At 34.0% G+C, this 27,225-nt stretch overlaps 1 protein-coding gene across 3 annotated transcripts in view; it reads right to left on the reverse strand.

The window, feature by feature from the left end:
- Positions 1-4,347: 4,347 nt before the first annotated feature.
- Positions 4,348-27,225, reverse strand: part of LOC121372755 (mediator of RNA polymerase II transcription subunit 14-like) — a 55,850-nt gene continuing 32,972 nt past the window's right edge. The window contains exons 22-41 of one of the 3 annotated variants that reach the window (XM_041499249.1): positions 26,827-26,873; positions 25,631-25,759; positions 25,368-25,444; positions 24,263-24,371; positions 23,856-23,904; positions 23,221-23,364; positions 22,557-22,648; positions 20,622-20,768; positions 19,519-19,593; positions 18,674-18,750; positions 17,119-17,236; positions 16,448-16,717; positions 15,664-15,841; positions 13,044-13,157; positions 10,808-11,013; positions 9,489-9,612; positions 9,207-9,268; positions 8,788-8,895; positions 6,779-6,901; positions 4,348-6,187 (exon numbers count right to left, since the gene is read on the reverse strand). In XM_041499249.1, coding sequence (XP_041355183.1) covers positions 5,915-6,187; positions 6,779-6,901; positions 8,788-8,895; positions 9,207-9,268; positions 9,489-9,612; positions 10,808-11,013; positions 13,044-13,157; positions 15,664-15,841; positions 16,448-16,717; positions 17,119-17,236; positions 18,674-18,750; positions 19,519-19,593; positions 20,622-20,768; positions 22,557-22,648; positions 23,221-23,364; positions 23,856-23,904; positions 24,263-24,371; positions 25,368-25,444; positions 25,631-25,759; positions 26,827-26,873 — 2,522 coding nt within the window. In that variant the 3' untranslated portion in view covers positions 4,348-5,914. Of the gene's footprint in view, positions 6,188-6,778; positions 6,902-8,787; positions 8,896-9,206; positions 9,269-9,488; positions 9,613-10,807; positions 11,014-13,043; positions 13,158-15,663; positions 15,842-16,447; positions 16,718-17,118; positions 17,237-18,649; positions 18,751-19,518; positions 19,594-20,621; positions 20,769-22,556; positions 22,649-23,220; positions 23,365-23,855; positions 23,905-24,262; positions 24,372-25,367; positions 25,445-25,630; positions 25,760-26,826; positions 26,874-27,225 lie in introns of all 3 variants that reach the window. The other 2 variants (XM_041499252.1, XM_041499248.1) reach the window with 2 other exon arrangements.

Genomic DNA, 27,225 nt, shown 5'->3' on the forward strand with positions numbered 1-27,225 from the left:
GGTAGGCCTATAGTTCATTTTTGAATTTTAAAATATGTTCCTTTGGTAGGCCTATAGTTCATTTTTGAATTTTAAAATATGTTCCTTTGGTAGGCCTATAGTTCATTTTTGAATCTTAAAATATGTTCCTTTGGTAGGCCTATAGTTCATTTTTGAATTTTAAAATATGTTCCTTTGGTAGGCCTATAGTTCATTTTTGAATTTTAAAATATGTTCCTTTGGTAGGCCTATAGTTCATTTTTGAATCTTAAAATATGTTCCTTTGGTAGGCCTATAGTTCATTTTTGAATCTTAAAATATGTTGTTCCTTTGTTAGGCCTATAGTTCATTTTTGAATCTTAAAATATGTTGTTCCTTTGGTAGGCCTATAGTTCATTTTTGAATCTTAAAATATGTTGTTCCTTTGGTAGGCCTACAAACATGAATACAAAGTGTCTAGGCCAAAAATACTGAGAAATGGCAAGTTGGAGAAAACAATGTTTTGTTAAGAATAGCTCCTGTAAAACATTTCAAATTCATAATGCATGTATTTTATTATCAAACATTTATGGAATTAATATTAATTAATTTTGGTGTATTTAATTAATATAACTGGATGTGGTAAAGGTTGTTTTGAAGAACATTGTGGTTTAGGAGACTTTTCTATAATATATGTTGTTTTAATATTGTTGATACTAGAGGTTTGAACTACCCTTTTTAATAATAGTAATAATATATTATGCTGTAAATATGCTTCCATATACATACAGTTGGAATTGTATATAGACCATATTGGTGTAAAAAATGTTCTGGTTAATTTTTTGTTTTGTTTTCATATTTTATTCTAAAAACATAATTTGTATAATATATAATATGTGGCAGCTGTTACACAATTATTTGGTAGAAGTAGAAAAGATGATTCTGTATTTATTACTGATAAAAAAAACTACATTCTGGAGGGGTATTGTAACTTCATCTAGCATGTATATTGGTTCAGGAATTCAAAATTTAGGAAGTTGTTATAAATTAAATGTGATATATATATTTATTATACATCTATATATTTTAATGGGGGTTTGGGTGAAATATTTTTTATAGCACATTGAGCAAAAATATTTTTTTAAAATAATTTGGCAAAGTAAAAAAAACCCAGGAATAGGTGGAGATGAAACCTTAGATTTTATAATGGCCTAAAACACATTAAATAGGCGGGATCTTGGAACATGCCATGTGATTAGGGACATCCCACCCTTTCTATGTGATTTCTAGAATTTAAATAGCAGAAGGCAGGTCTTGTATTTAATAGTTTTATTCTATACACATGTATATGTTTACATCATCTGCTGATAATAAATGGCATTAACAATTATAATTGATAATTGGTTTTTTTGGTTTTTTAAAAATATTATTCAATTTTCTTTTAGCAGTACTACAAGGTCACCACACAATTAAACTAATACACATATGTGTAATTTGTAAGGGATGGCATTTTGGAGGACTCAGAATGAGTGAATGTTTAATGACACCACAGCACAAAAAATACATCAGCTATTCTATAAACTTTTAACACAAGACAGAGAGAATACTACATGAGTGACCGTTAAATACCATATATCTTACAAGTTGTTTTAAAACTTAATTTAATGAGCAAAAATGAGCTGGATACAATGTTAAACAAGTTTTAAGATAAATGCAGTGTTTCTGCCAGAAAGAAATTGTTGGGTATGGCACTAATGAATTGAATGTGACCACAGTTAACGGGGTATGAGGAGCCTCTCCCAGAAAAAAAAAATGGATCAAGTTTAGGATTAGGGTTTAAAAAATCATACAGTAATGATAAAGAGTAATTAATTTTGTCAAAAGGTTAACTTTAAAAAAAAAATCTGCTAAATTTTGGGGGCATGTCGCGATCCCGTTTTTACCCTCTGGCAGAAACCTTTAAATGGTATCTAATAGACACAAATGTAGTATTTTATTTATTATTAAAGATCTACAAAACCCAAGTTTATAATAAATTTGAATGTTTTACCTATTTACAGCCTTTTTTGCTTCTAGTGAACTTGTTCATCAGAGTAATCAGTTTCAGGTTAACTTGTATTTCACAGTGTAGTCAATTTTTATAGAACTTTTTTCATTGGATGGTATTGGTTATGGTGACTGGGTCATTGCCTAGATGCAGCCAGTTGTACGTCTTTAAATCTAAATAGTACATGTGTGTTATTAGTGTATATCATGTATAACAAATAATGTTCTCACCATTGGGTGTGCAAGAAAATTACATAGTACCAAGCAATTGGGGTGGGGTGGAGAAGAGCCACACACACCTACACGTACATGTACTATGTTGAGAATTACATGGTACTAAGCAATTGGGGTGGGGTGGAGAAGAGCCACACACACCTACACATGTACATGTACTATGTTGAGAATTACATGGTACTAAGCAATTGGGGTGGGGTGGAGAAGAGCCACACACACCTACACATGTACATGTACTATGTTGAGAATTACATGGTACTAAGCAATTGGGGTGGGGTGGAGAAGAGCCACACACACCTACACATGTACATGTACTATGTTGAGAATTACATGGTACTAAGCAATTGGGGTGGGGTGGAGAAGAGCCACACACACCTACACATGTACATGTACTATGTTGAGAATTACATGGTACTAAGCAATTGGGGTGGGGTGGAGAAGAGCCACACACACCTACACATGTACATGTACTATGTTGAGAATTACATGGTACTTAGCAATTGGGGTGGGGTGGAGAAGAGCCACACACACCTACACATGTACATGTACTATGTTGAGAATTACATGGTACTAAGCAATTGGGGTGGGGTGGAGAAGAGCCACACACACCTACACATGTACATGTACTATGTTGAGAATTACATGGTACTAAGCAATTGGGGTGGGGTGGAGAAGAGCCACACACACCTACACATGTACATGTACTATGTTGAGAATTACATGGTACTTAGCAATTGGGGTGGGGTGGAGAAGAGCCACACACACCTACACATGTACATGTACTATGTTGAGAATTACATGGTACTAAGCAATTGGGGTGGGGTGGAGAAGAGCCACACACACCTACACATGTACATGTACTATGTTGAGAATTACATGGTACTAAGCAATTGGGGTGGGGTGGAGAAGAGCCACACACCTACACATGTACATGTACTATGTTGAGAATTACATGGTACTTAGCAATTGGGGTGGGGGTGGAGAAGAGCCACACACACCTACACATGTACATGTACTATGTTGAGAATTACATGGTACTAAGCAATTGGGGTGGGGTGGAGAAGAGCCACACACACCTACACATGTACATGTACTATGTTGAGAATTACATGGTACTAAGCAATTGGGGTGGGGTGGAGAAGAGCCACACACACCTACACATGTACATGTACTATGTTGAGAATTACATGGTACTAAGCAATTGGGGTGGGGTGGAGAAGAGCCACACACACCTACACATGTACATGTACTATGTTGAGAATTACATGGTACTAAGCAATTGGGGTGGGGTGGAGAAGAGCCACACACACCTACACATGTACATGTACTATGTTGAGAATTACATGGTACTAAGCAATTGGGGTGGGGTGGAGAAGAGCCACACACACCAACACATGTACATGTACTATGTTGAGAATTACATGGTACTTAGCAATTGGGGTGGGGTGGAGAAGAGCCACACACACCTACACATGTACATGTACTATGTTGAGAATTACATGGTACTAAGCAATTGGGGTGGGGTGGAGAAGAGCCACACACACCTACACATGTACATGTACTATGTTGAGAATTACATGGTACTAAGCAATTGGGGTGGGGTGGAGAAGAGCCACACACACCTACACATGTACATGTACTATGTTGAGAATTACATGGTACTAAGCAATTGGGGTGGGGTGGAGAAGAGCCACACACACCTACACATGTACATGTACTATGTTGAGAATTACATGGTACTTAGCAATTGGGGTGGGGTGGAGAAGAGCCACACACACCTACACATGTACATGTACTATGTTGAGAATTACATGGTACTTAGCAATTGGGGTGGGGTGGAGAAGAGCCACACACACCTACACATGTACATGTACTATGTTGAGAATTACATGGTACTAAGCAATTGGGGTGGGGTGGAGAAGAGCCACACACACCTACACATGTACATGTACTATGTTGAGAATTACATGGTACTAAGCAATTGGGGTGGGGTGGAGAAGAGCCACACACACCTACACATGTACATGTACTATGTTGAGAATTTCTGGAACAGATCTTGTACAAGACTAAATTTCCAAAATATTAAGCAAAGAAAACAAAACCAAAACCAACAAAGTCATGTCATTTATAAATATTTGTTTTACAATGGATTTTATATCTGAAAATAAGTCACAATGAACTTTATGATTCTGTCTGTATGATGAAAATGAAACCTGACTTGATGAAGTAAACCTTAAAGATATCCAGGACATGAATGATGTTTTACAAAACTTGCTCAAGTGGCCATCTCTGTGTCGGACACCTGTGTTAAAAGGCCATTATTCTTCCAAATCAAGTAGTGTTGCACAGAATAAGATATACAGAGAAGAAAACATTTTTAAGTCTTCAACAGTATAAGGTTATAGTGGCTTTTCACTGAAGCACAAGGATTTTCAGCTTGCAATATCTAAGAGCCACTCATTTTAATTTAATATACCACTGTTTATGTGGTTACTTGACAGGTTTCACTAGGTCTAACAAAATACAGTCAAATGTATTTATTTCACATTTCTCTATCTTGAATATCATGAACATTTTTAAGAGTCCAGTTCGTCATCCTGGACATTAAGAATTGTTTTGGTTCATCTTGAATCTTATAAATGTCGAGTTGATCCTTGAGATTGTTTGGTTGATCTTGAACATTATGAAGTGTTTGGTTGATCCTGGAGATTATGAAGTGTTCAATTGATCCTGAACATTATGAAGTGTTTGGTTGATCCTGAACATTATGAAGTGTTCGGTTGATTTTGAACATTATGAAGTGTTCGGTGGATCCTAAATATTATGAGGTGTTTGGCTGATCCTAAACATGAAGTGTATGGTTGATCCTGAACATTATGAAGTGTTTGGTTGATCCTAGAGGTTATGAATTTTTTGGTTGATCCTAGAGATTATGAAGTGTTTGGTTGATCCTGAGATTAAGAAATGTTTGGTGTGGAACTGTATTACAGACACATTTCACTTTTGTGATGTATGTTGTAATTGCTTATAAACATAAAAACTAAACCAGTTTCTGTGATGTAGGTTTCATTATGAACAGAATGGTTTAAAGCCAAGTCTTTGTTGTAGGTTTAATATAAACTCTATACTTACGGCCAAGTTAATGACATAGTCACTAGAGCAGTCTTTATGATATTGACAGTAGATAAGATTTATAATCAAAACATTAAAGTCCAATTCTGTCATGTTGGTTGTAGGTTTAATACATGAAGTACTTATGGCCTGGTCTGTGAGGTACGTTTCATTTCTTGTAAATATAAAGCAATTTCTGAGACCTACACTGTAGGTATTTCTTACAGAAACAGTCACTGAAGCAGTCTTTATGACATAGCCAGTAGGTTTATTTACAAACAAAACATTTATGGCCAACTCTGTGATGTTGGTTGAAGGTTTTAATACAATTGGTGCTTATAGCCAATTTCTTATAAAATATAATAAACTAAAGCAGTCTGTGACCTAATCTATAGGTTTTGCTTATAAACAAAACAAAACAAAATTCTGGCCAAGTTCTTTCACCTAGACTGTGTATTTCTTAGAAACAAATCTTAAATCATCATATTCCTTGCCAGGCCTGTAAAGCTGTGTTCTGCTGATTGTCACATAACTGGAATTACCATGTTTGTCGTTATGCTGGATGTCACAAGACTGGTATTACAAGGTTTGCCATGAGTTCACGCACTGCAGGGAATATTGCACACTCGGTGTGGTTCTGGTAGGTGTCCGTGAACCTCTTGAGCATCATCGTGACAGCGCTCTGCACCGGTGTCTGCATGTGCTGCTGCTGCGGTACTGGTGCCCGTGGCTCCACCTGGCTGATGTTGTTCGCCTGGATGTCGTACAGCAGGGGGATGTGGATCGACTGAGGCTCTTTGCCGGATGGAAGGTTCAGGCCAATTCGTGTGAACTGAAGCTGGTTGAAATATAAGACAGTGTCATAATTTAAGCAGTTTCAAGCAAATTATACAAAGATTTTAGCTTCAAATTTTTTATAACACAAATGCTTACTAAACATAATTTTTATTAAAATCATTTTAGATGATTTACATTTAAATGTATATGTCAATAAAGTAGATTGCACATAGCTACCAGCTTGAAGTACTAGCTAGAGTCGCTCAGAGTTTTAAATGAATTAATTTCTTTTAAAACTGATAAATATAAAAACAAGTGTGCTATCAATAAAAAAAATATATAGCAGTTAAAATGGTGTGAACATAAACAACATCTCTATCCGAAGTATTTGTTGCTTTTACAGTGTTTCATTTATCCCAACAACTGTTCTAGTTATTTTTGCCAGGGGCCTAATTCACTAAACTCTTGCAACTTTGCGATCTTACAGTGCAATGCTAAAAGACTTACAAAGAAGATGCTTTGTTGTCTAGCAGAGCCTAAGAGACCTTTGTGAATTAGGCCCCAGATGTGCAAATAAATCTGTTGCTTACCAGTTCAAGACATGTTCTTCAAAGTTTTTTTAAAAAGAAAGTAATGGAACTTTAAGACTTACCACAATGAGCATTTTATTTTTGATGACCACAGCAGGGGTGCCTGGGGGTGCTATAAAGTTGAGAACATTTGGCGGAATGGTTAGGCACCACTGAACAGACCACTTAAAATTCCTATCTGGCATCTGTAACAAACATCAATAAATTAAAAATAAAACACTCTTGAACCTCATGGTTTGCTGAAAACAATATGTGAAGGATACTCCAGCATGGATATTAAAAAAACCCAAGAGGAATGTTTAGACAAAGTCCATTGTTTTACCATGTCTACCATATTTTTTAAATGAGACTTTTGTCCTAAGTATTTATCACACTTCCAAAAGTGTATACGGCTGGGGGTAATGGTGGCTATGGGTGGAGTAGGCATCAGTCCCACTCTCAAAAATATCTGGACAAATTCTTAACCTGACTTCTAACCTCTGGCACTTTCCCCCTGGATTGGCCTGAACATATCAAATACTGTAAATCATGTAATTAATACATCATGATATTACTGCGTCCGTACATGAGTGAACAAAAATCAATATTTTTATTAATGCGTCGGGCAAAAAGTCCACATCACATAAAAACCACAGTTGTGTTGTTATTATATTGTTTGGGCTTCATCTTTCATGTTAAAAGAAGTCAGTAGTTTTCACAGCTACTACATAACCTGAACTTCAGGCTGAAGCTAATTGTATGGTGGGTCGACCAGGAAGCCCTAATTACTTAAAGTAGTGTAATTAGTATAACTACACCTTATTGTTAAGGGTATGCCTCGCACTTTTGTGTGGTGATTGCTTCAAATTAATCCACCAGCAGGAATAAACGGTAAACGGGTCGCTATTACAGGGCACAATATTTCACGCGAACGCAGACGTATTATTCTAACAAATGTTTTAGACTGATTTTATACACTTGATGTGCAGCACAGGAATAGACGTTAACAAATGCGATATATTGCAACAGTGACAACAAATTAAATGCCATGTATATAATATAGTCGAGCCAAATGGTTTGAAGAAATATGCACGGATTGTTGGTTACGGTTATATAATTTTCTACTGTTTCATTTTTAAAGGAATATATTTAGTAATAAAATCTGTTGATTATAATTTTACAAATGTTCAAAACAGTTTAAATGTATACAGTAATCCAGAAGTGTAAAATGTTTTTGAAAAATACATCGCAAAATGAGATTTTTAAAAACAAAACATTTGGAGCAGCACTGTATTATATAACCGCTATGATATTCCAGGAAATTGAAAATAGAATGGCAACATCAAAACCAAAGAAAGATTCTTGTAGTATTCACAAAAAGACCAAAAAATAATTGTATTTTGTTTCATCTTTATATTATAAAAGTTTTATTTTATTGTTATTTATTTATTTTATTTAGAAGTATTATAGTAAAATCCTGCACATTTTTTGTATTGGGAATGAGACTAAACAAAATGCGTCAAGTTATTATTGTGTCAATGTGTTCGCCGCATTTTTCGCATTAATTACTTGCTCGCATTAAGTTCATGATTTACAGTATCAACATTTTCCATTGATTCCAAAGCAACCTTTTCTGGTCACATGATACTTTTTTTTGATAGCTACTTCCTTTTTTTTCCTGGAGCACTACTGGCAGGAGAAATGGAAGTGGGGATACAAGTAGTGGGACTACTGGTGGGGGAGTGTCAGATCAGAGGTCAAGTTATGTTACAAAAGAAATAACCACTTTCATAATGAAAATCTGAGGAAACAAAATATCATCCATCAATCTCAAAACACTTGCAGGCCCGTATAATTAAATAGCATTAATATATTACATATATCTATTACTGGCCATTCAGTTTGGTACGAGTTAAGCACATTCCCCAAGTCCTTGCCATTCCACAAAATGTCAATGCTTTGTTGTTTCATGCATGCTTTCTGCAGGCAAAAAAAATCTCAAATTACTGTGATATTGTTTTTATCATGGCCCTATTACTGCAAATTAATACATTAGGGACGATTTATGCCGATTTAACACAGATTAACTTACAAGCTCTAGTCTCATGATCTGTACACAATCTCGCAATATCCTGGACGGTGCGCCCAGCAATCGACTGAATGCTGTTAAAGCATTAGCCTTGTAGGGAGGGCAAGCAGCCTAGCAGAAAGAGAAAACAAAACAATAAAGATCAAATAATCTATAGAACCATGAATACAAAGGTCAATAATATTTATTAATATATGGTTGAAATACATCTATCACAGAGTAACCACAGAAATATATATAATATTTGAAAATACAATAATCTATATTTTAATGATCAAAATAACAAAGATGGCATGGAATTTTCAATATAATACAATGTTTCATGTAACTATGCATAGTTAAAAAGTAAATCCTTCTTTTTTAAAGTAAGGCTAGGTTTTTTTTTAAAGATAGTTCAATAAAATAAATGTGCACAAAATTACCTTCATTTCAAAGAACTTCTCAATAATCTGAAGCTCTTCGGCAGCAAACACATCTTTACAATCTACAAAAGAAAATAATTTTTGTTTAACAAGTCGTGAATTGAAAAAAAAAAAAGTTTTTAAGGAAGTGTTAGAATGTTTTATATAAAAATATATTACATTTTTCTCGGAAAATTAAGTTAAATATCAGTTTGATACAAAAATTTCTATATGAATGGACCACACACTCCACCATAATATTAATATATACTGATTTAAAAAAAAGTGAATAACTGTACAAACCAGGTGACTGGAAAACCTTGAGTTGAAGTGACTGAAGTGTAGGAGGATGTAGGTTAACTTTGCACTGAAGCCCGTCGACCTTGAACATTACAACACCAGGCTCTACTGGTGGCAAGTGAGTTAACTGTAATTGACAAAAGAGAACAATAATTGATTAAAACAAAAGTAAATATATACGATTATTACCCATATGGGCTCAAACATACGGGGTAATATTTTCTCGATCTCTGCACAGTGTGCAGATTGCTTCTACAGCCACTGATTGGCTGGCTTTAAAATCACGACGTTTGGTTGGTTGCTTGCCATGGCCGGAACTTCACTTTCATTCATATAATTTTTTCATTCATGAGTCAGATTACACATACGTTATACGATCTACAAAGATTTACAAAAACAAATGGACTCATTTGTTTCGTAAACATGAAATGATATATTTTCATAAGCAGCAGCTTTAATAATATATAAAAATAATTATTTTCAAATGCAAATACAGTGGTATTATTTTGTACTGTAAACATTTGGCTGTAAAGAGAACGCCGTTATGCTATGACGTCACTTACATTACGTCATGTAATGCGCATAAGATTATATCACGTAATGGCTGATGTTGTAGACTGCAGAGGAATTTTTACATTAAAAATCACTTAAAATTGACAATGGGTAATAAAGAGAATAATCAACCCGCTACGGCTTTGGTTTACAACATTCATTCACTCTGGACAGATAATTCATAATTCCTCGTAGCTCGTTAGTTATTCTCTAATTATCAGGCCATAGTAATAGCAGGAATAGAGGATATAATAAAGGAAAGGAACATAAAGGAACTGAATATCTGTTAATACAAAACTAAAGACAAAAGACAGAAATATGGAAAACCTTACATAGTCTTACTATAAAGAGTACAGTGTTACTGTAAGCTATTCATCCAAAATATCCAAAACAACAAGGACAGGAATGTTTTTTGGTTGTACAAAAAAAAATCCCGAACAATCTGGAGTATTTTCATGTACATCAACAGCTTTACAAAATATCTAATCAGCAGTTATAAAATAAATTTTGTTACACATTCATTTATTTTTTTATCAAACTGCTAACAATATATATATTTGTTGTCCAGCATAAACACTGGAACAAATCCTAATAAATAATTTTAAAAACAAAACAAATAAAAAAGCATTAAGCTGTACTCAGTCTGCATGTTGCACTGCTAACAATTTTGTACTTATTTATTTTTTTGTCCACCATAAACATTACAACAAATTAAATAAAATAACTTTTAAGACAAAAAATACAAGTAACAAAAAAGCATTAGGACGTACTGAATCCTCGGTCTGCACGTTGCGTGACAGCTGTTTCTTCAAGAAGATGCATCCAAAGAACCTCTCCAGCGGGGAGACCATAAGAAACTGCGCCCCAGAGAGTGAGGTTGGTGTTAGCATGTTGTTGAATGCCTCGTGGGACAGCAGCAGCGGAACTGAGGCTGCCCAAGACCTCTGAGGAAGGACTCGCGATGGGTGGTTTACCACTGAAAACACAAACAGCAACAGTAAACTTTAACAACATGGGGATTGGCAGTACCTATAGTCCTTTCCACAGGGAACGTCTTTTTTCATACTATAGAATGTTTTCTAAATTGCATGCAAAACTATGGGGATTTTTTGTGTTATTTGCAACACTTTAAACTTTTCTTCTTACATCACACCAAACTAAAAGGATGTGACAGACGATAGCAATTTTATTAAGTTAAGCCATTAAAATTTTAAAGAACAGATCAGCCTGATATAATTCGTTTTAGCATACTTCTTTTAATTTACTTTTTTTTTTTTAAGATTACAAAAAAACTAATTCAGCTACCGACCTACTGAAATAGTGACTCAAATTACATGAAACCAATTTTTCTTGTTAAAGATAGTCTAATCAAAGCAGAAATTAATAATAAAAGATAAAATTTTGGACAGATATGATGAGAGACCCAGCAGAAACCAAGAGTTTGGTGTTTTCAACCAACAACAGACTTTTATGGACATTATTAGGAGTATTGATATAAGTAGGGTTTATCATAACATTATTTTCTCTTTGAATCATATACTGCTAATATTTTAGATTTGAGCAAAGCATTTGACTTGGTGGATCACCAAATCTTGCTACAAAAACTAACTGTCACCAAATACAGTTGAATGGTTTAAGTCATACTTAAGCAACAGAAAACAGTGTATACAAATTAACAATATTAGCTCCAAAGAATTGGGTATAGTATCTGGTGTGCCTCGAGGCTCTATTCTTGGGCCTATTTTATTTCTTATGTTTATAAATGATCTTCCATTATCTACCCAAAATGTCAGTGTAGATATGTATGCAGATGACACGACATTACACACATCTGGCAGACATTTGTCTGTAATAGAGACTACGTTACAAACAAACTTAGATGCTGTAAACTCTTGGTACATCAATAATAATATGTCTATAAACCCATCTAAAACTACATGTATGTTAATTGGTACACAGCAAAAATTGGGCCAAACTGGTCAGTTGTAACTAAATATCAATAATAACCCTATATCACCTGCTCATTGTCAAAAACATTTAGGACTCTGTGTTGATCAGACTCTGTGTTGATCAAAATCTTAGTTGGAACACACAAGTTGATCATATTTGTTCACAAGTTTCATCTAAACTGGCTCTTTTGCGACGAATTAGCAAATTTCTCACCCCAGAATCAAAATCTCTATTCTATAATGCATATATTCTTCCCATATTTGATTATGGGTCAGTAACATGGGGTCGCTGCAATAAAATATACGTTGACAGATTAATAAAGCTACAAAAAAGAGTGGCTAGGCTAATCCTTGATAAACCACTGCTAACTCCTTCAGCAGATCTTTTTAAGGAATTACAGTGGTTGCCTTTTGATTATAGGTGCACATACCATACGGGTACATTGGTATATAAGACGTTGAACAATCTGACACCTGCATATATAAGTGGTTATGCCATACCATCATCAAGCTCAAATAAATATAACCTGAGATCAGCAACACATAATAATCTTGTATTGCCAAGACCCAACACTGAATTGTATAGACACTCCTTCAGATATTCCGGTGTTGAAACATGGAATACAATCCCAGATTCTATTAAAAAAAAGTGTATCCTTACTTTCATTTAAAAGACAATATAAAAAAAATTCATAACAACACTGGCTCTTGGTAATGTTCAGTAAAATCTTTACTCAGGAGTCTGTACGTTTAAATTATATTTGTTTATGATTATATCAAGTTGTGATAACATTTGTTTGTATATGTAAACAAAATTGTATTAATTATGTATGCATCATGGGTATTTACCTTATAGTTTCGATGCATTTAATGAAGAATAATTATGTTGTGTTTTGTTATTACATTGTTTATTTCATTATACGTTGAGTAATAATGTTTAATACTTAATAGAGAGAAGGCCACAAGGGAGATTAGTGTACTACTATTTGTGTAACCTTCTTTAAATAAAGATTATTATTATTATTATTATTGCACACAACTGTATGCAGGACTTTACCTGGTGATGCTGGAGAAGGCCCCTGCACTGAAGGCGAGTTCGGCCAGTTTCTCGTGCCCGGAGACGGCATGGCAAGATTAGAGCCAGGGTACGGAGAACCACCTTCCACCATGCCTGGAAACAAGCAAGCCATCAATTGTAAACTCGTATAAGAAGAGAAACAAAAGAAAGGAAAGAAGCACTAGTTGGAATAATAGCAGTGGAAAGTTTAATGGATCCACTGCTAGGAACTGATCGCAATACCGCTTGTACATCAGCATATTTGTACCAGCTTATAACATTAATAATAGCAGTGGAAAGTTTAATGGATCCACTGCTAGGAACTGATCGCAATACCGCTTGTACATCAGCATATTTGTACCAGCTTATAACATTAATAATAGCAGTGGAAAGTTTAATGGATCCACTGCTAGGAACTGATCGCAATACCGCTTGTACATCAGCATATTTGTACCAGCTTATAACATTAATAATAGCAGTGGAAAGTTTAATGGATCCACTGCTAGGAACTGATCTCAATACCTCTTGTACATCAGCATATTTGTACCAGCTTATAACATTAATAAAACTGAATCTGATGCAACTGTGACAAACTAATCTAAGCACAACTTCTTTTTTCAAATAGCAATGCTTTTAATTAGAATAATAAACATTTTCTCTCACAGTTTTGTGATTTACTGGGTAAGATTATTTAATTCAATGTTCTATGTTCAAGCTAAAATTAAACATTTTCTTTTATTTATTTTTTTATACACTTGCTGTAACACTTTCGGCAATAAAAGAATGTTAACTCCATATATTTACATCAATGGATCTATTTTAAATTCTTGACGCCATGATGCAAAAGACTTCTACAATATTAGATGAATGAGCACTTGAATGGCAATATGAGTGCTTACAAAAACAAAATGTTTCATTTAACAGCACACTCAACACATTTTACGAGTGCTTACAAGTCTGTACATCAATATTCATAAGGTGTATTTTAGCACAAGGCTCTTGGTAAATAATTGTAATATTTGTGCACAAAATAATCTTTGAATTGAGTTAGTAATGCACACACCTATTTTCAGAATTGAGTGGAAGCAAAAGAAAGAGCTGCATAAACATGCCTGAACAGCTGCATATGATATACCAGCAATGAAGCATGGGTCAGAATAGTTACATAACATGAGAAATACCTCATTGATTTGACAAATACTTTGTAATGGGACTAAAATTTACATTACTGAAGTCATGATGTTAATTTTTCAGTCAAATTAAGAAGGAAAAGAACTCTGTAAAAACTACTGTTTTTGTCTTGACAATTAGCTATGGTTCAACTAAAATATTAGAAACTGTATATTCATACAATAAAAGAAATTCTGTTGGTCAAATTGAAAATCTCAGTATACTGGAATGCCAGAAAGCTTATAAAAAACCCATTATATTTTCAGATTAAATATCTTACAACAAGCTAAAGTACATTCAACATAACAACAGTATTACACAGAAAATAGTGGAAAACATTCAAATCTCTAGTTAAATGGTTACCAATTAGAGGCAACCATGCAAAATATCTGTTTTCTACAAACAAAAGAGAAAATCCTTAGCTGACACCATGCCCTTGTTAAGTAATGAGGAGAAGACGGGGTTAAGAGTAAGACTGGACACATGCAATAAGAATGGCTGCTGGCTGTACTTTATTTTAACAAAGCATTTCTTAATAATAACTGTTCATTAAAAGCTTGGCTATCGCTGTTAATGATTAACTTTTAACCAAATTTATGTGTTGTACTGCTGAGTTCACTGGTATACTATCTACATCTTTTTGGATAAAATAAGATTTTTTTTTTTTTAAGGGATGTTCAAAATATTTCTAAGACCATTTAGTCATGATGAAGATTCATAGGTACATTTGTTCTCTATCATAGGTACATTTGTTTTCCAACTAGGGTTTTACTACCAGAAAAATAAATGCCCATTTCGGAAATTCTCACTCCTATTAAAAATAACACATAAAATGTTCAGTTTAAGTAATGATTCTTGGAAAGCTTCATTACTTTCTGTACATATCAATTTTAATTTTAATGAAAGTGACTTTACATGGATTTTTTCAAAAGTGGATTTTTTGTTTACAAAATTCAAATTTAACAATGACAGAGATAAATAAAAGTCAGGGGATGGGATGAAGCCTAGTGGTAAAGTGTCCACCTGATGCGCAGTCAATCTGGGGTCAATCTTCGTCAGTGAACCCATTGGGCCATTTGTTGTTCCAACCAGTGCACCATGACTGACATATCAAAGGCTGTGGTATGTGCTATTCTGTCCGTGGCATGGTGCATATAAAAAAATCCCTTGCTACTAATAGAAAAATGTAGTGGGTTTCCTAAGGCTATGTGAAAATTACCAAATGTTTGACGTCCAATAGCCGATGATTAATAAAGCAATGTGCTCTAATGGTGTCGTTAAACAAAACAAACTTCAACATTAAAATGAGAGCCACTTTCTTTTTACACATGTACAGTCTGTTACAAAACAAAGCATTTTACCAAAACGGAAACGATGTGGAGACAACACCCAAGATATTTGATGATGACAGGCAACAAGACAACAGCTAATAAATTGAAATGACTCTTACTTGGGCTAATAAACGAGCCAACTGGAGACTGCATGTGGATGCCTAGAGACTGGGGGGAGGGGGTCGGGACAAAAGAAGAGGGGGAGGGGACATGGAGCTGAGGGTTGCCGGGTGAACCTCCTGTTAGCAATGTACCTGGAGACGGATTGCCAATCAGTGTCGATGGGGATGGATTAACCTGGAAATTAGAACACAAAAATATAAGTCAATATTTATAAATACAAAATACATCACAGATCGAGAGAGACAGATGAATATAGAGATGAGACAGATACAGCTAGCCTTCTTGCATTTTGTTTTGTTTATGGTTTAATCAGGGTTCACCCTGCCCATTGCCAAATTTGCCAATTGCTAATTTTTATACAAAGTGGCTATAACATTTAGACTTTTGCTAATAAAATATTCCTTAAATTAACCTCTTTTGAATAATTTTTAAGGAAATACTCTGCATATCTGAAAACTGGCTAAACCAAAATTGTGACAACGAATAATGAGTAAAGCTGTTCAAATTGGATTCCTATTAAATGATTATTATTGAAGTTTTAAAAATTGTATTCAAAATGGTTGAAAAAAAAAGGCCATTGTACGAAATCAGCCCCATGTTCAGCCAACAAACGTTTCGTTAACATTTGCAAACTATTTGACTGATACCCAATGTAGCCATTTGGTTTATCGTGAAGTGCATAAACCAGTCTATCAGACATTTTTTCACTCGGTCTGGCTGAACACAGCCCAAGTTCCTACAAAGAGATGAAGAAAGTAGTATTATAAAAATAGATCTTACCCCTGTCGGCATTCTAGAAGCACCAGGTGAAGCTGGGGTGTGTGGGTTGGAGGGCGGAGTCATTGGATTACTATGGAAACGAAGACCCCCAATGCCAGGATCCTGCCGCTGTCGTGATGCAGGGGACCCCATGGTGGGTGTTGTCTGAGACATGAAGATGTCCATGGAGTCCATGTCGATGGGTGATGGTGGGTTGTCGTCCTGTGTGGTCGACCGGCGCCGGCCATGGCTCTGAGTTACTTTCTCATCAACATACATCTCCAGGAATGCCTGTAAAAACACAACAAAACACAAGTCCATTCTTAGACAAATTGTGATCCAATAACAGGGTTCTAATTGACAATAAAAAATAAAAATTGTACTATTTATATTATGAGATTTAAACAACACAGTTCTATTGCTTTACTGTGTCACTGAATCAGTAGGGTATCAACATTACTGCATATTAAAATGTATATTAACCAAACTTACAAAGTTCTAAATGTATTGGTGAACAATCATTCAGAGAAATTTCAAACCATATCTCAGGACAAATATGTCAGTTAAAACTCTGTTATTTTCATAACATTATATATCACAGGTGTATATAGTTTTTAAAAATCATTCTGGTGGTAAAAGAAAAAACTGAGTGGGGAGTATTCAATTTCAGTAGAAATATAAGATGTACCTACCCTCAAACCAGATGCAGGGTTACAGCCTTCTATCACTCTACTTGTGTCAAGTAAACTGAATGCACCATCTCTTATTGATACAACCTCGCCACTTTTGAAGCGAACATCTATACAGTAACTGACAAGAAATAAAGCAAAAGTTATTATCATAAGATTCATTGATAGGCCATTTCAATTAAGGGTCTCCTTTTCATCCCATCCGGAACATTCTTTTTTACTGCAAATAATTAAAAAAATAAAACAATGATTCAAACTTGATTAATTTATTCATTACTCCTAGGCCCAGGGCTGTTTATACACAGCTTTTCATCTCTACCATCTCCAAAATTTTAAAATTAAATATTTGCAATAACCAGAGTGTCCCGGACAGGACAAACAGGAGACCCATATTTGAAATGGCCCTTATTCACAATTATAACTATTATAATATATTGAAAGAAGGAATTAGGAAATTGAATTTAGTCAATGATTTGTTATTAGTGAATTTTTTTTTAAAAATTACACAAAACATTTAATAATAAAACAAATGAAGATCCATATTTATACAACATAATGAATTAAAAGAAAGGAATATTTGATGAAACTATACAGCATACATTAAACTATGGCTGTTTAATGTCTAACATATGATTATTTTGACATTTGGTTTATAGATTAAGAGACAAAACTTGCTGCTACCACACAGGCTATTCAGTGGCATTAAAGAGAATATTTCTCAGAAAGAAGACCGCACATATTATAAAAAATAAAGCAAACACTTAAAATGTTCAAACAACGACGATCAATAGGAGCAGAAGTGGTGGGAGACTATTTTAATACTTTTTCACACCATTTCATTGGAGAAAGTGATGTATTTATTAATTTACAAAAATGTTTATCATCAGAGTCAATAAAATAGCAAAAATTTATAAAATGTAACTGGAGGTGCAACAAAATTATTTTTTTAAATTTTATATTATTTTTGAGCTAGATTTGTAAGTGGAATACATTGTTGTTGACTATTTTAAGGAAACCGGAATTGAATTTTTTACAAGTGCACAAAACGCAAACAAGTTGTAATTACAAGTTTACAACTTTGAAAAATATATTTTTTTAGTCAATGATAGTGCCCATTTAGCCTATTATGGCATCTCTGATTACATCGTGTCATAGTAAACAGGTATTTTCAGAAGTCACATCAACATTTGTTCCTAATTTGCTCTCTCTGTTATCAGAAAAAGTTAATTTTGGTGTTATGAACAAAATAACATAGATTGATGTATGTTTGTTCCGGACAATTTGTGGTCTGATCGTGTAAATGTCAAAACAACCAGAGGCAGACCCTAAGCCATAGGAGCAATCCCCACATAAATATATTTAAATGCCCTTTTTTTCTGACAATTTTTAAGTAAGGTTTCATTGAATTGTCCTTTGACGAGTTGGTCCATATGCCTTTTTTCCCTTAGCCCCCCCCCCCCCCCCCAATATTTTATGGATCTGCCTCTGGTAACAACAGCCATTGTGACGACGTCTGACTGTATAGTGTAATAACTTTGTGTATGTATTTTCAGAATACGTTGATCTGAAGACAATCCTGACGTGAGTTGCAGACTGTGGCAGAACAGTGAACGTCGACACATTTTGCTTGGCATTCTGAAACAAATAAAAAACAAATATTTAAATACACAGTCTCCTGACACCATTAATATTGAGTTAAAGGCACTAATCCTCGTTATTAAGCAGAATAAAGTATTGTTCACTGTTTTTTATATTTAAATAACAAGTATTATTATCCACATCATTCAACGTAACCGGGTTAATAATAATCATATGAAGCACACGTGTAATAACAAGTGAAATGACGTAATTTTGGGAAGCGACATCATAACACGACATTGCTTCCCCAGTCCTAGCCCAGACTGTGCATGTGAAATATGACGTCATTTTGTCTTCTCCTTCTAGTTGTGGTTGAATTATTTTGAGATGGCTCTTGGGCCTTCTTATTCATAAATTGTTTTACAATAATAATGTGGATAATAAAGAAATTATTACACTCGCATGTGTGTCATACTGATTTTATGAAACTCGTGTCAGGATTTATGTATTTCCCTCGCTCTCACTCGGGCAATACAAATCTAATGTGTTTCTACTCATCCTGGTTTTTGTCGCAGCTCAAAATGCATTTTATGTTTAACAAAGAAGGTATGTACCTCAAAAAGTAGGGTCCAGTGGCTATTAAATTAAATTTTGTGTTAAGATATAAATAATCACTCTGTCATCACAGATTTTATTGTACAAAACTGCTACCAAAATGGACCATAAACATGATACCAAATTTGTTTTGCTTGTAAGTGTATTGCATGATATAATAAAATTCTAAAATACACAAAAAGCTATCTAAAGATGTTTTGTTAATCGTACCGGAAACGCTCCAAGTACCGGTGCTGTGGGAAGTTTGGCAATCGAAGACAGAGGCTGCCAAGTGTCACTGAGGACCTAAAACGAAAAAGAAAATATTAATTAAGAAAAAGAAAGAAAATTTGAAAGGGCTCCATCAAAGTTGCATAATATCAGCATTCCGCCAGAAGTAATTATTTTTTGGTTAAATGTAATATTTATATTCATTTATATGACCATAAAACAATTACAAACAAATAATTTCATTTAGTAGTAAAATAAAATAAATGAAAATGACAGGTAAAATACATAAAGTTTTATGCATAAATATTTTGAACACAATGTCCACTCATGAATTCATAAAAAATTATAAAATCACAGTTTAGCCTCAATGGTAGTATATTATATTTTATGGTGAGTGGGGGGAAAATATATGGAAAATAATGGTGCTTCCTGTTACACGTCGTTTTGCCATCCCTCAAATGTGATCAATGTTGAACCAGCCCTAGGTCTACTCACTGAAAATATACCCTATTGCATGGCATCTTGAGTAAATACAAGCTATTATGGCCATGCTTAAAAAAAAAAAAAGATCTACTCAATTTCAACATGCCACTGGCCATCTGATATTTTGAAGTTACATTATTATAATTACATGTGTCATATTTTTGGGTTTTTTAACTTTTGTTTTTAATATTTAACTACATATTAATCAACTGCACATCTAATCTTTGCATAATTAACTCAATAATATATAAAACTTCTGGGACGTCCCTAATAAGAATAACCTGTGTATTGGTAATAACAAACATTTTATACCAGTACACAAGACTTGTGTTTCCGAGTGACATGATTCAGACATGGTGTGCTATACATTTGTTCTGAATGGCAAAAATCTCACAAGAGAACACAGACTTTATAAATACTGTATTTTGAATGACATTACAAGGTGTGCTATATATTTGTTCTGAATCACAAAAATCTTCAAAGCGTTCAGATGTTATAAATACTGTGTTCTGAATGGCATTACATTACCTAAACAAGGTGCGCTATAGACTTGTTCTGAATATCAGAAATCTTACAAGAGTGTACAGACTTTATAAATACTGTGTTCTGAATGGCATTACCTGGACAAGGTGTGCTATAGACTTGTTTGAGTTGAACTCGTGCTGCAGATGGGTCAAGACAGGGATGTGTGGGTTGGCCGTACTCGACTGACCACAAGTGCCCAGGGTCAGGTGGAACTGACCATCAGTCTTCCACTGTATCGTCACCTGTAACATAAAATGAAAATATTTCAAAACTTAACTCAAATACAAGTTATATCTTTTGCTTAGAACTGACATTAATTTTAATATTGGAACTGAGGGGTAGTCAGGAACTCAGGCTTAGCCTTAAACTGTTTTTACATGCGTATATCTTTGCCAGGTACTGGCACAGTCAGAAACTGAACTGTGTCATGTGTCATATGGATGTATCCCACAACACCACTTACAAAATCCTGCTTACTCTAGTGTTTGTTTCATACTATCAACTGAACTGTTTTGTTTCTAAAAATTAACTCTAGGGACTAAGGGTGGGAAATAACTTACAATAATTCAAACTTCCAAAACCATTAAAGAAGCAAATATATAGAGGATACTCCCCGAGTGTCGTGATATCATAATTTATCAGCATGAGTTGATATAAGTATGAAATTTGAGGCTTACTGAGGATTTTTATATTTTTTATCAACGAGTGCTGATAAATTATGATATCACAAGACATGAGGGGTGTATTGTTTTTTATCATCCATTATCATTCTTTTCATTTGCGACAATTGTAAAAAAGTGGGTTGAATGTCACTATATTTAGCAGCGGTATACTTGTTAACTAGCAAAACGACAGTGGCGTAACATCACTAATGATAGGTTTAGTGCCGAAATATACACAGTGATGTAACAAAATAATGTCTTGTGATTAAACTTTGACCAATCAAGATTATAAGAAGCGATATCTCCTAGGAGAATATTGCAGGAGATATCGTAAATTATAGTGCCATCGATATCTCCTACAAAAGCCTTTAATGGATAATAATATATTTTATACAACACAATACTTGAAACCCTAGCCTTTCATGTACCATTTGTAGAGCAGTATCTGGAATGGGAAATGATCTAATGGAAATGAATCCCATGACCCAAAACATATTTAAATAATCATATTCATGTCCTTACCTTTGTTTGACACTCAACAGCCGGTGTTTATTTTGGGCTGAGGTGGTGTTAAACATTCATTCAATCATTCATTCATTCAATCAACCATTCATTCAACCAACCAACCAACCAACCAACCAACCAACCAACCAACCAACCAACCAACCAACCAACCAACCAACCAACCAACCAACCAACCAACCATTCATTCTTTCATTCATTCTTTCATTCATTCATTCATTCATTCATTCATTCATTCATTCATTCATTCATTCATTCATTCATTCATTCATTCATTCATTCATTCATTCATCACATATTTAACTATTAAAGCTGCAATCTCAGGTATAGTAAAATTTTAAGATTATTTAGGATAATCTACATTATTATTCTTCCTGTGACTGTCTTTCTTCAATAACCCTTAGAGACAGTTGCTAAATCTAGGTTATGAAAAATGACCATAAAACCCTCAGAACAGATATGTCTTTTCCACTGTAACTTTTTAACTTATGTGTTTTAACCTGTTTGTCTCATTAAGGCAGAAGACCATACACTGACAACGAAAACACTTCACTTTATTAGAACTGTAGGTGTGTTTGTATTTTGCCTAAAGAAACAATGTTATAACAAGGGAAAATTGCAACTTTAAGCTACATACAGTTCTCGACAATCAAAGGACGACATTTATAAAGAATACATACAATGCTGGTGGAAGCAAGATTGTAACTTTAAGCTACATACAGTTCTTCACAACTAAGGGATGACATTTATAAGGAATACATACAATGCTGGTGGAAGCAAGATTGCAACTTTAAGCTACATACAGTTCTTCACAACTAAGGGATGACATTTATAAGGAATACATACAATGCTGGTGGAAGCTGGACCGTAGGCTAGAACAATTCTCCTGTAGTTATAGGATCTAATTTCAACAAGGGACTTGAAGCTGCCTTGTAAATCTAGAAAGGAAAATATAAAATAAGAGTTACACCTGCTAAAATGGGCACACTATGTAAAAATTACCTGCTCATACACAGTGCATATATTTTATCTCTACAAAAAGGTCACCCCTCTAAATTATAAGAAAAAACCAGTTACTTAGTTAGGTTCTGAAGTATAAGAAGTACAGACATTTTGGTCATCTGGGGAAAATGAAATAGCATTTATTAACAAAACATATATGGTGTATTTAGTAAAATGTGAAAATTGTACCTTTGTGTTGTATGACCCAGACATTGATCAAAAGGTGATACTATACTACTAAGAGCAGAACCTCTTGTTAGTAGTTTATCAATTATTATAAATAATAAAATTAACTTTCACCAATAAATGGACTTGGATTTTAAACTTAATTTTCTGGTCATAAACACAAAAAGATTATACACAAAATTTCCTCTGGCTTATTATAAATATATATAGTAAAAATCATATATATCAATATATTTAATTTGCTTTTTTTACACTGATGGACATTCTACAGACAACAAAAGGTGTGAAATATAATTTTAAAAGTTATTTAATTTTTTCTTACCATCACTGTTGTAGATTTCGGCAAAAGGACAGATGGCTTCGAACAGGTGTGACATGCAGTTCCATTCATCAAGCAGATCAGTCACGGTCTTCTGAACATTGTCCGCACTCATCTCCAAGTTAAAACAGATGCGCTGAACAGATCCTAAAAACACACATACAACATGTGCAATAAAAATAATAACAGGGAACATTTTGTTCTGCATCACATCGTGATTCACTAAGCACGTTCCAAAGATTGCTACACAAATCTGTAACATTAAGTACTAGTTGTTAATCAATTGTCAAACTAATAGCAAATGTTGGTATAAAATTTTTTGAAAACAAAATTTTCCCTGAATACCAGGTCAAAACTGAATAGAACATTTAGCCATTTGTACTAATGTTGAATGATGTACCAGGACTTGTCTTTAAATCTTGTTTTATTTTTTCGGTAAATTCCTGTAATTTATTTGACCTAGTATTAGTATACTAGTATTATATGAAGGTCTTTAATTTTTGCAGACTTGTACAGTACTTTAATTGGTGATTAAATATGTGAACATCAAGAACAATTACCATCTGCCTGTAAGAGATAGCTTTCTTATGTAGACTAATAGGTTAAATATGTTTTTAACATTTGAAGCACACTCTTACCCGACTCCTTGTGATTGGTTGTGAATAAAGGTGGATTCGTGAACAGAAACTGAAAGTAAAAAGAAAGAGAGAATTACAACATTTATTTTCTAATTGAAAGAGTTCTGTATTTTTTTTTTTTTAATCTAGTTGGCAAATATAAATTATATGAAACCAACTTCTTGGTTATAACTTCACTAACAATGCAGATAGATTAGGATGTTATTCTACCAGTTTCCTTATCTAAGTTATATGTGGCCTAAAATTGGAAATAAAGAAGGTAACTCATATAATTATATTACTCAATCAGTTACTGTCACTGTTGGAACACTCTATCAACAAGAATAAATAGGTACAATTCTATTATCACTGCACCAAGTTGTGCTTTTGACAGCTGTAAAAAGAAAAACAAATATGTTACTACTTACCTCGACAACCCAGAAGAGTGGTTTTGATTGAATCCTGAATTTGCAAGATAACAAATGTTTCTTCAAGTTGTTTTTAAGATCCTCAGAGCAGCCAGGCAGACTAGGAAAGCTGACAAGGAAATCATAAAAACAGTTTATCAATCATAAAAACAGTTTATCAATCATAAAAACAGTTTATCATTTTGAGAGTACTGCCTTTACTGTCCTCTACTGAGCCTAACAATTTTTCATATTTCCCAAATTCATGGGCCATAACTGTCAAAAATGGGTAAATTGCTATGGAAGTCAAACTATGTGTGTAATAGTAAACATGATAAAGCTATACACAAAGTTTTAGGTCAATACCTTGGATACTGCCAAAAAAAATAAAAAGTCTGGAAATTTTGTTTTTTGTTATCTCCTAAAAAGTTTAAAAGTTTGTTTTGTTTAACGACACCACTGGAGCATATTGATTAATTAATCATCAGCTATTGGATGTCAAACATTTGGTAATTCTGACAAGTAGTCATCAAAGAAAACTCACTACATTTTCCCTAATGCAGCAAGGGATCTTTTATATGCACCATCCCACAGACAGGATAGCACATACCACGGCCTTTGATATACCAGTCATGGAGCACTGGCTGGAACGGGAAATAGCCCAATGGGCCCACCGATGGGGATCGATCCCAAACCAACCGTGCATCAAGCAAGCGCTTTACCACTGGGCTACATCCCGCCCCTGTTATCTCCTAAGTTCAAGGGTAATAACACTGTCACAAATGAGTAAATTGCCATGAAAATCACACTAAAAACAGATTATCATAACAGGAATTTACAGACATGTTTTAATATTTATATCCATATTAACATCCATAATGGTATTTACTAAATATTTTATATCTTGCTTATTATTACCCCCACCCCCAAAATACTGATTATTTAAACACAGATTAATTGTCATTAAAGAAGTTTTACAGTTAAACACAATAAATATTCTATACTTTTTTTTAAAGCTATGCTATGTTGTAATTTTTTAACAAGCTCATCATTAATAAATTTACTAATAATTCAATAGACTGTCTATCAAAAAATAAATAATAAAGAACTGAAAGTGAAAACATACTCGAGAATGCCTAAACACAGGCAGATTCCTTCCTCCTCCACTTGAATACCTTGGTGTGCTATGCCTTGCCTGTTCAGCTATAACATAAATATTAAATAATTTTTGAGCAAGAGAATGATAGAATGAATGAAAAATTATTAACTAGTACAAATACAAAATTCTGTAGATAAAGAATATTTTTGTATCAAATGTAGTAATACAGAAATTAAATTTTTAGGGTGTTGCCACTTTTTGGTGTGGGTGGTTTTTTCATTGGCACTGACCTCATCGCCAAGGTATATAAATGGTATTCTCTCTTCACATGACGCCAGTAGGTATGTCAACTCGGGAACCATGTACGGTGAATATTTCTGTTTCTTTGCCTTTGGTTCTTCAACATCTCCCAGAAACAGCTGCAAATCAAAAATATAAATTACTTTAAATACTAATAAATGTTTCAAGCAGATATCTAAAAATATTTAAAACTTCACAGCTATTTTGTGTTTAACATAAGGTCATACAGAGTTGGAAGAAGAAGAAGGAAATGTTTTATTTAATGACATTCAACACATTTTATTTACGGTTATATGGAGTCGGACATATGGTTATGGACCACACAGATATTGAGACAGGAAACCCGCTGTCGCCATTTCATGGGCTACTCTTTTCAATTAGCAGCAAGGGATATTTTATATGCACCATCCCAGACAGGATAGTACATACCATGGCCTTTGTTACACCAGTTGTGGAGCACTGGTTGGAATGAGAAATAGCCCAATGGGTCCACCGACGGGAATCGATCCATTGCGCATCAGGCAAGCACTGTACTACTGAGCTACGTCCCGCCCCATCAGAGTTGGAGAAATCTGCTGCTGTAACATAGGTTATTTTTCCAATTACTAGAAAAGATATTTTATATGCACAGACTGTAGCTAAGCAAGGTAGTCTTAAAAAGGACAAGGTAGTAACACAAGAGAACCGTGGGATCATGTACCATTATAAGACTCCATCATATCGGTGGTGAAAATTTCGACCATGGGAACATTTTACACGAACAGAAAAATATGGTTGAACAATAACTTTTTTATTTGACCATTTTATTATAAATAAACTACATTATCGTATTTGCCGTGTTTGTTTCATGTGTTAAATAAAATTTCACACTACAAATTAACTAGATATCTTTTAAAATGAAGGCTTTAATAACAAAATATTAATTTAAAACTGTCTAATGACCTCACGTCACCATCTCACATTAATATGATGTCATATATTACCAACGACGTCATGTTAAACGCAAGCGTGTGATATCCCATGTAAGATAGAAATTTCTTACATAGCTTTTTTTCATGGGGTAGCTCTGTCCTATATACCTGAGGATGAGAGAAAAACATATCCTCGTGAAATTATTATCTTAGAAATAATGAACATATCTAAGAAGACATTACCTTAGACTTTTAATTAACACAAATGAACAAACCTTTCGTTTTCTGGTAAAACTGTCCAACTGAGATGCCATATCATCATCTAAGAGGAGACAAAAATAACACAAAATGTGAGCAACATGTTCCACTAACAGGAAACGAAATACATTTTTGTCTACTTATTCAAATGTGCTATTCCTGAAGTACAATAACATACAAAATTTAACAAAAGTTACATTCAATATTATAAAATTTTATATAATATTAAATTATAATATTTAAAAGAATGTAACAAGTGTGAGAGTAGAAAATCTCCCCTGTCCACTACTCATAAAAGGAACATCTCAACTTTGCTTTTATAACAGAAAATCGTAGTAAAGTCAAACCCCATTGCAACAATCATGTTCATTCCTGGGTCACTTTGTCTTTACAATGTATTTGTAGTTGTAGATACT

The sequence above is a fragment of the Gigantopelta aegis genome, chromosome 4 (genome assembly GCF_016097555.1).
Source record: "Gigantopelta aegis isolate Gae_Host chromosome 4, Gae_host_genome, whole genome shotgun sequence".
NCBI classification, from domain to species: domain Eukaryota; kingdom Metazoa; phylum Mollusca; class Gastropoda; order Neomphalida; family Peltospiridae; genus Gigantopelta; species Gigantopelta aegis.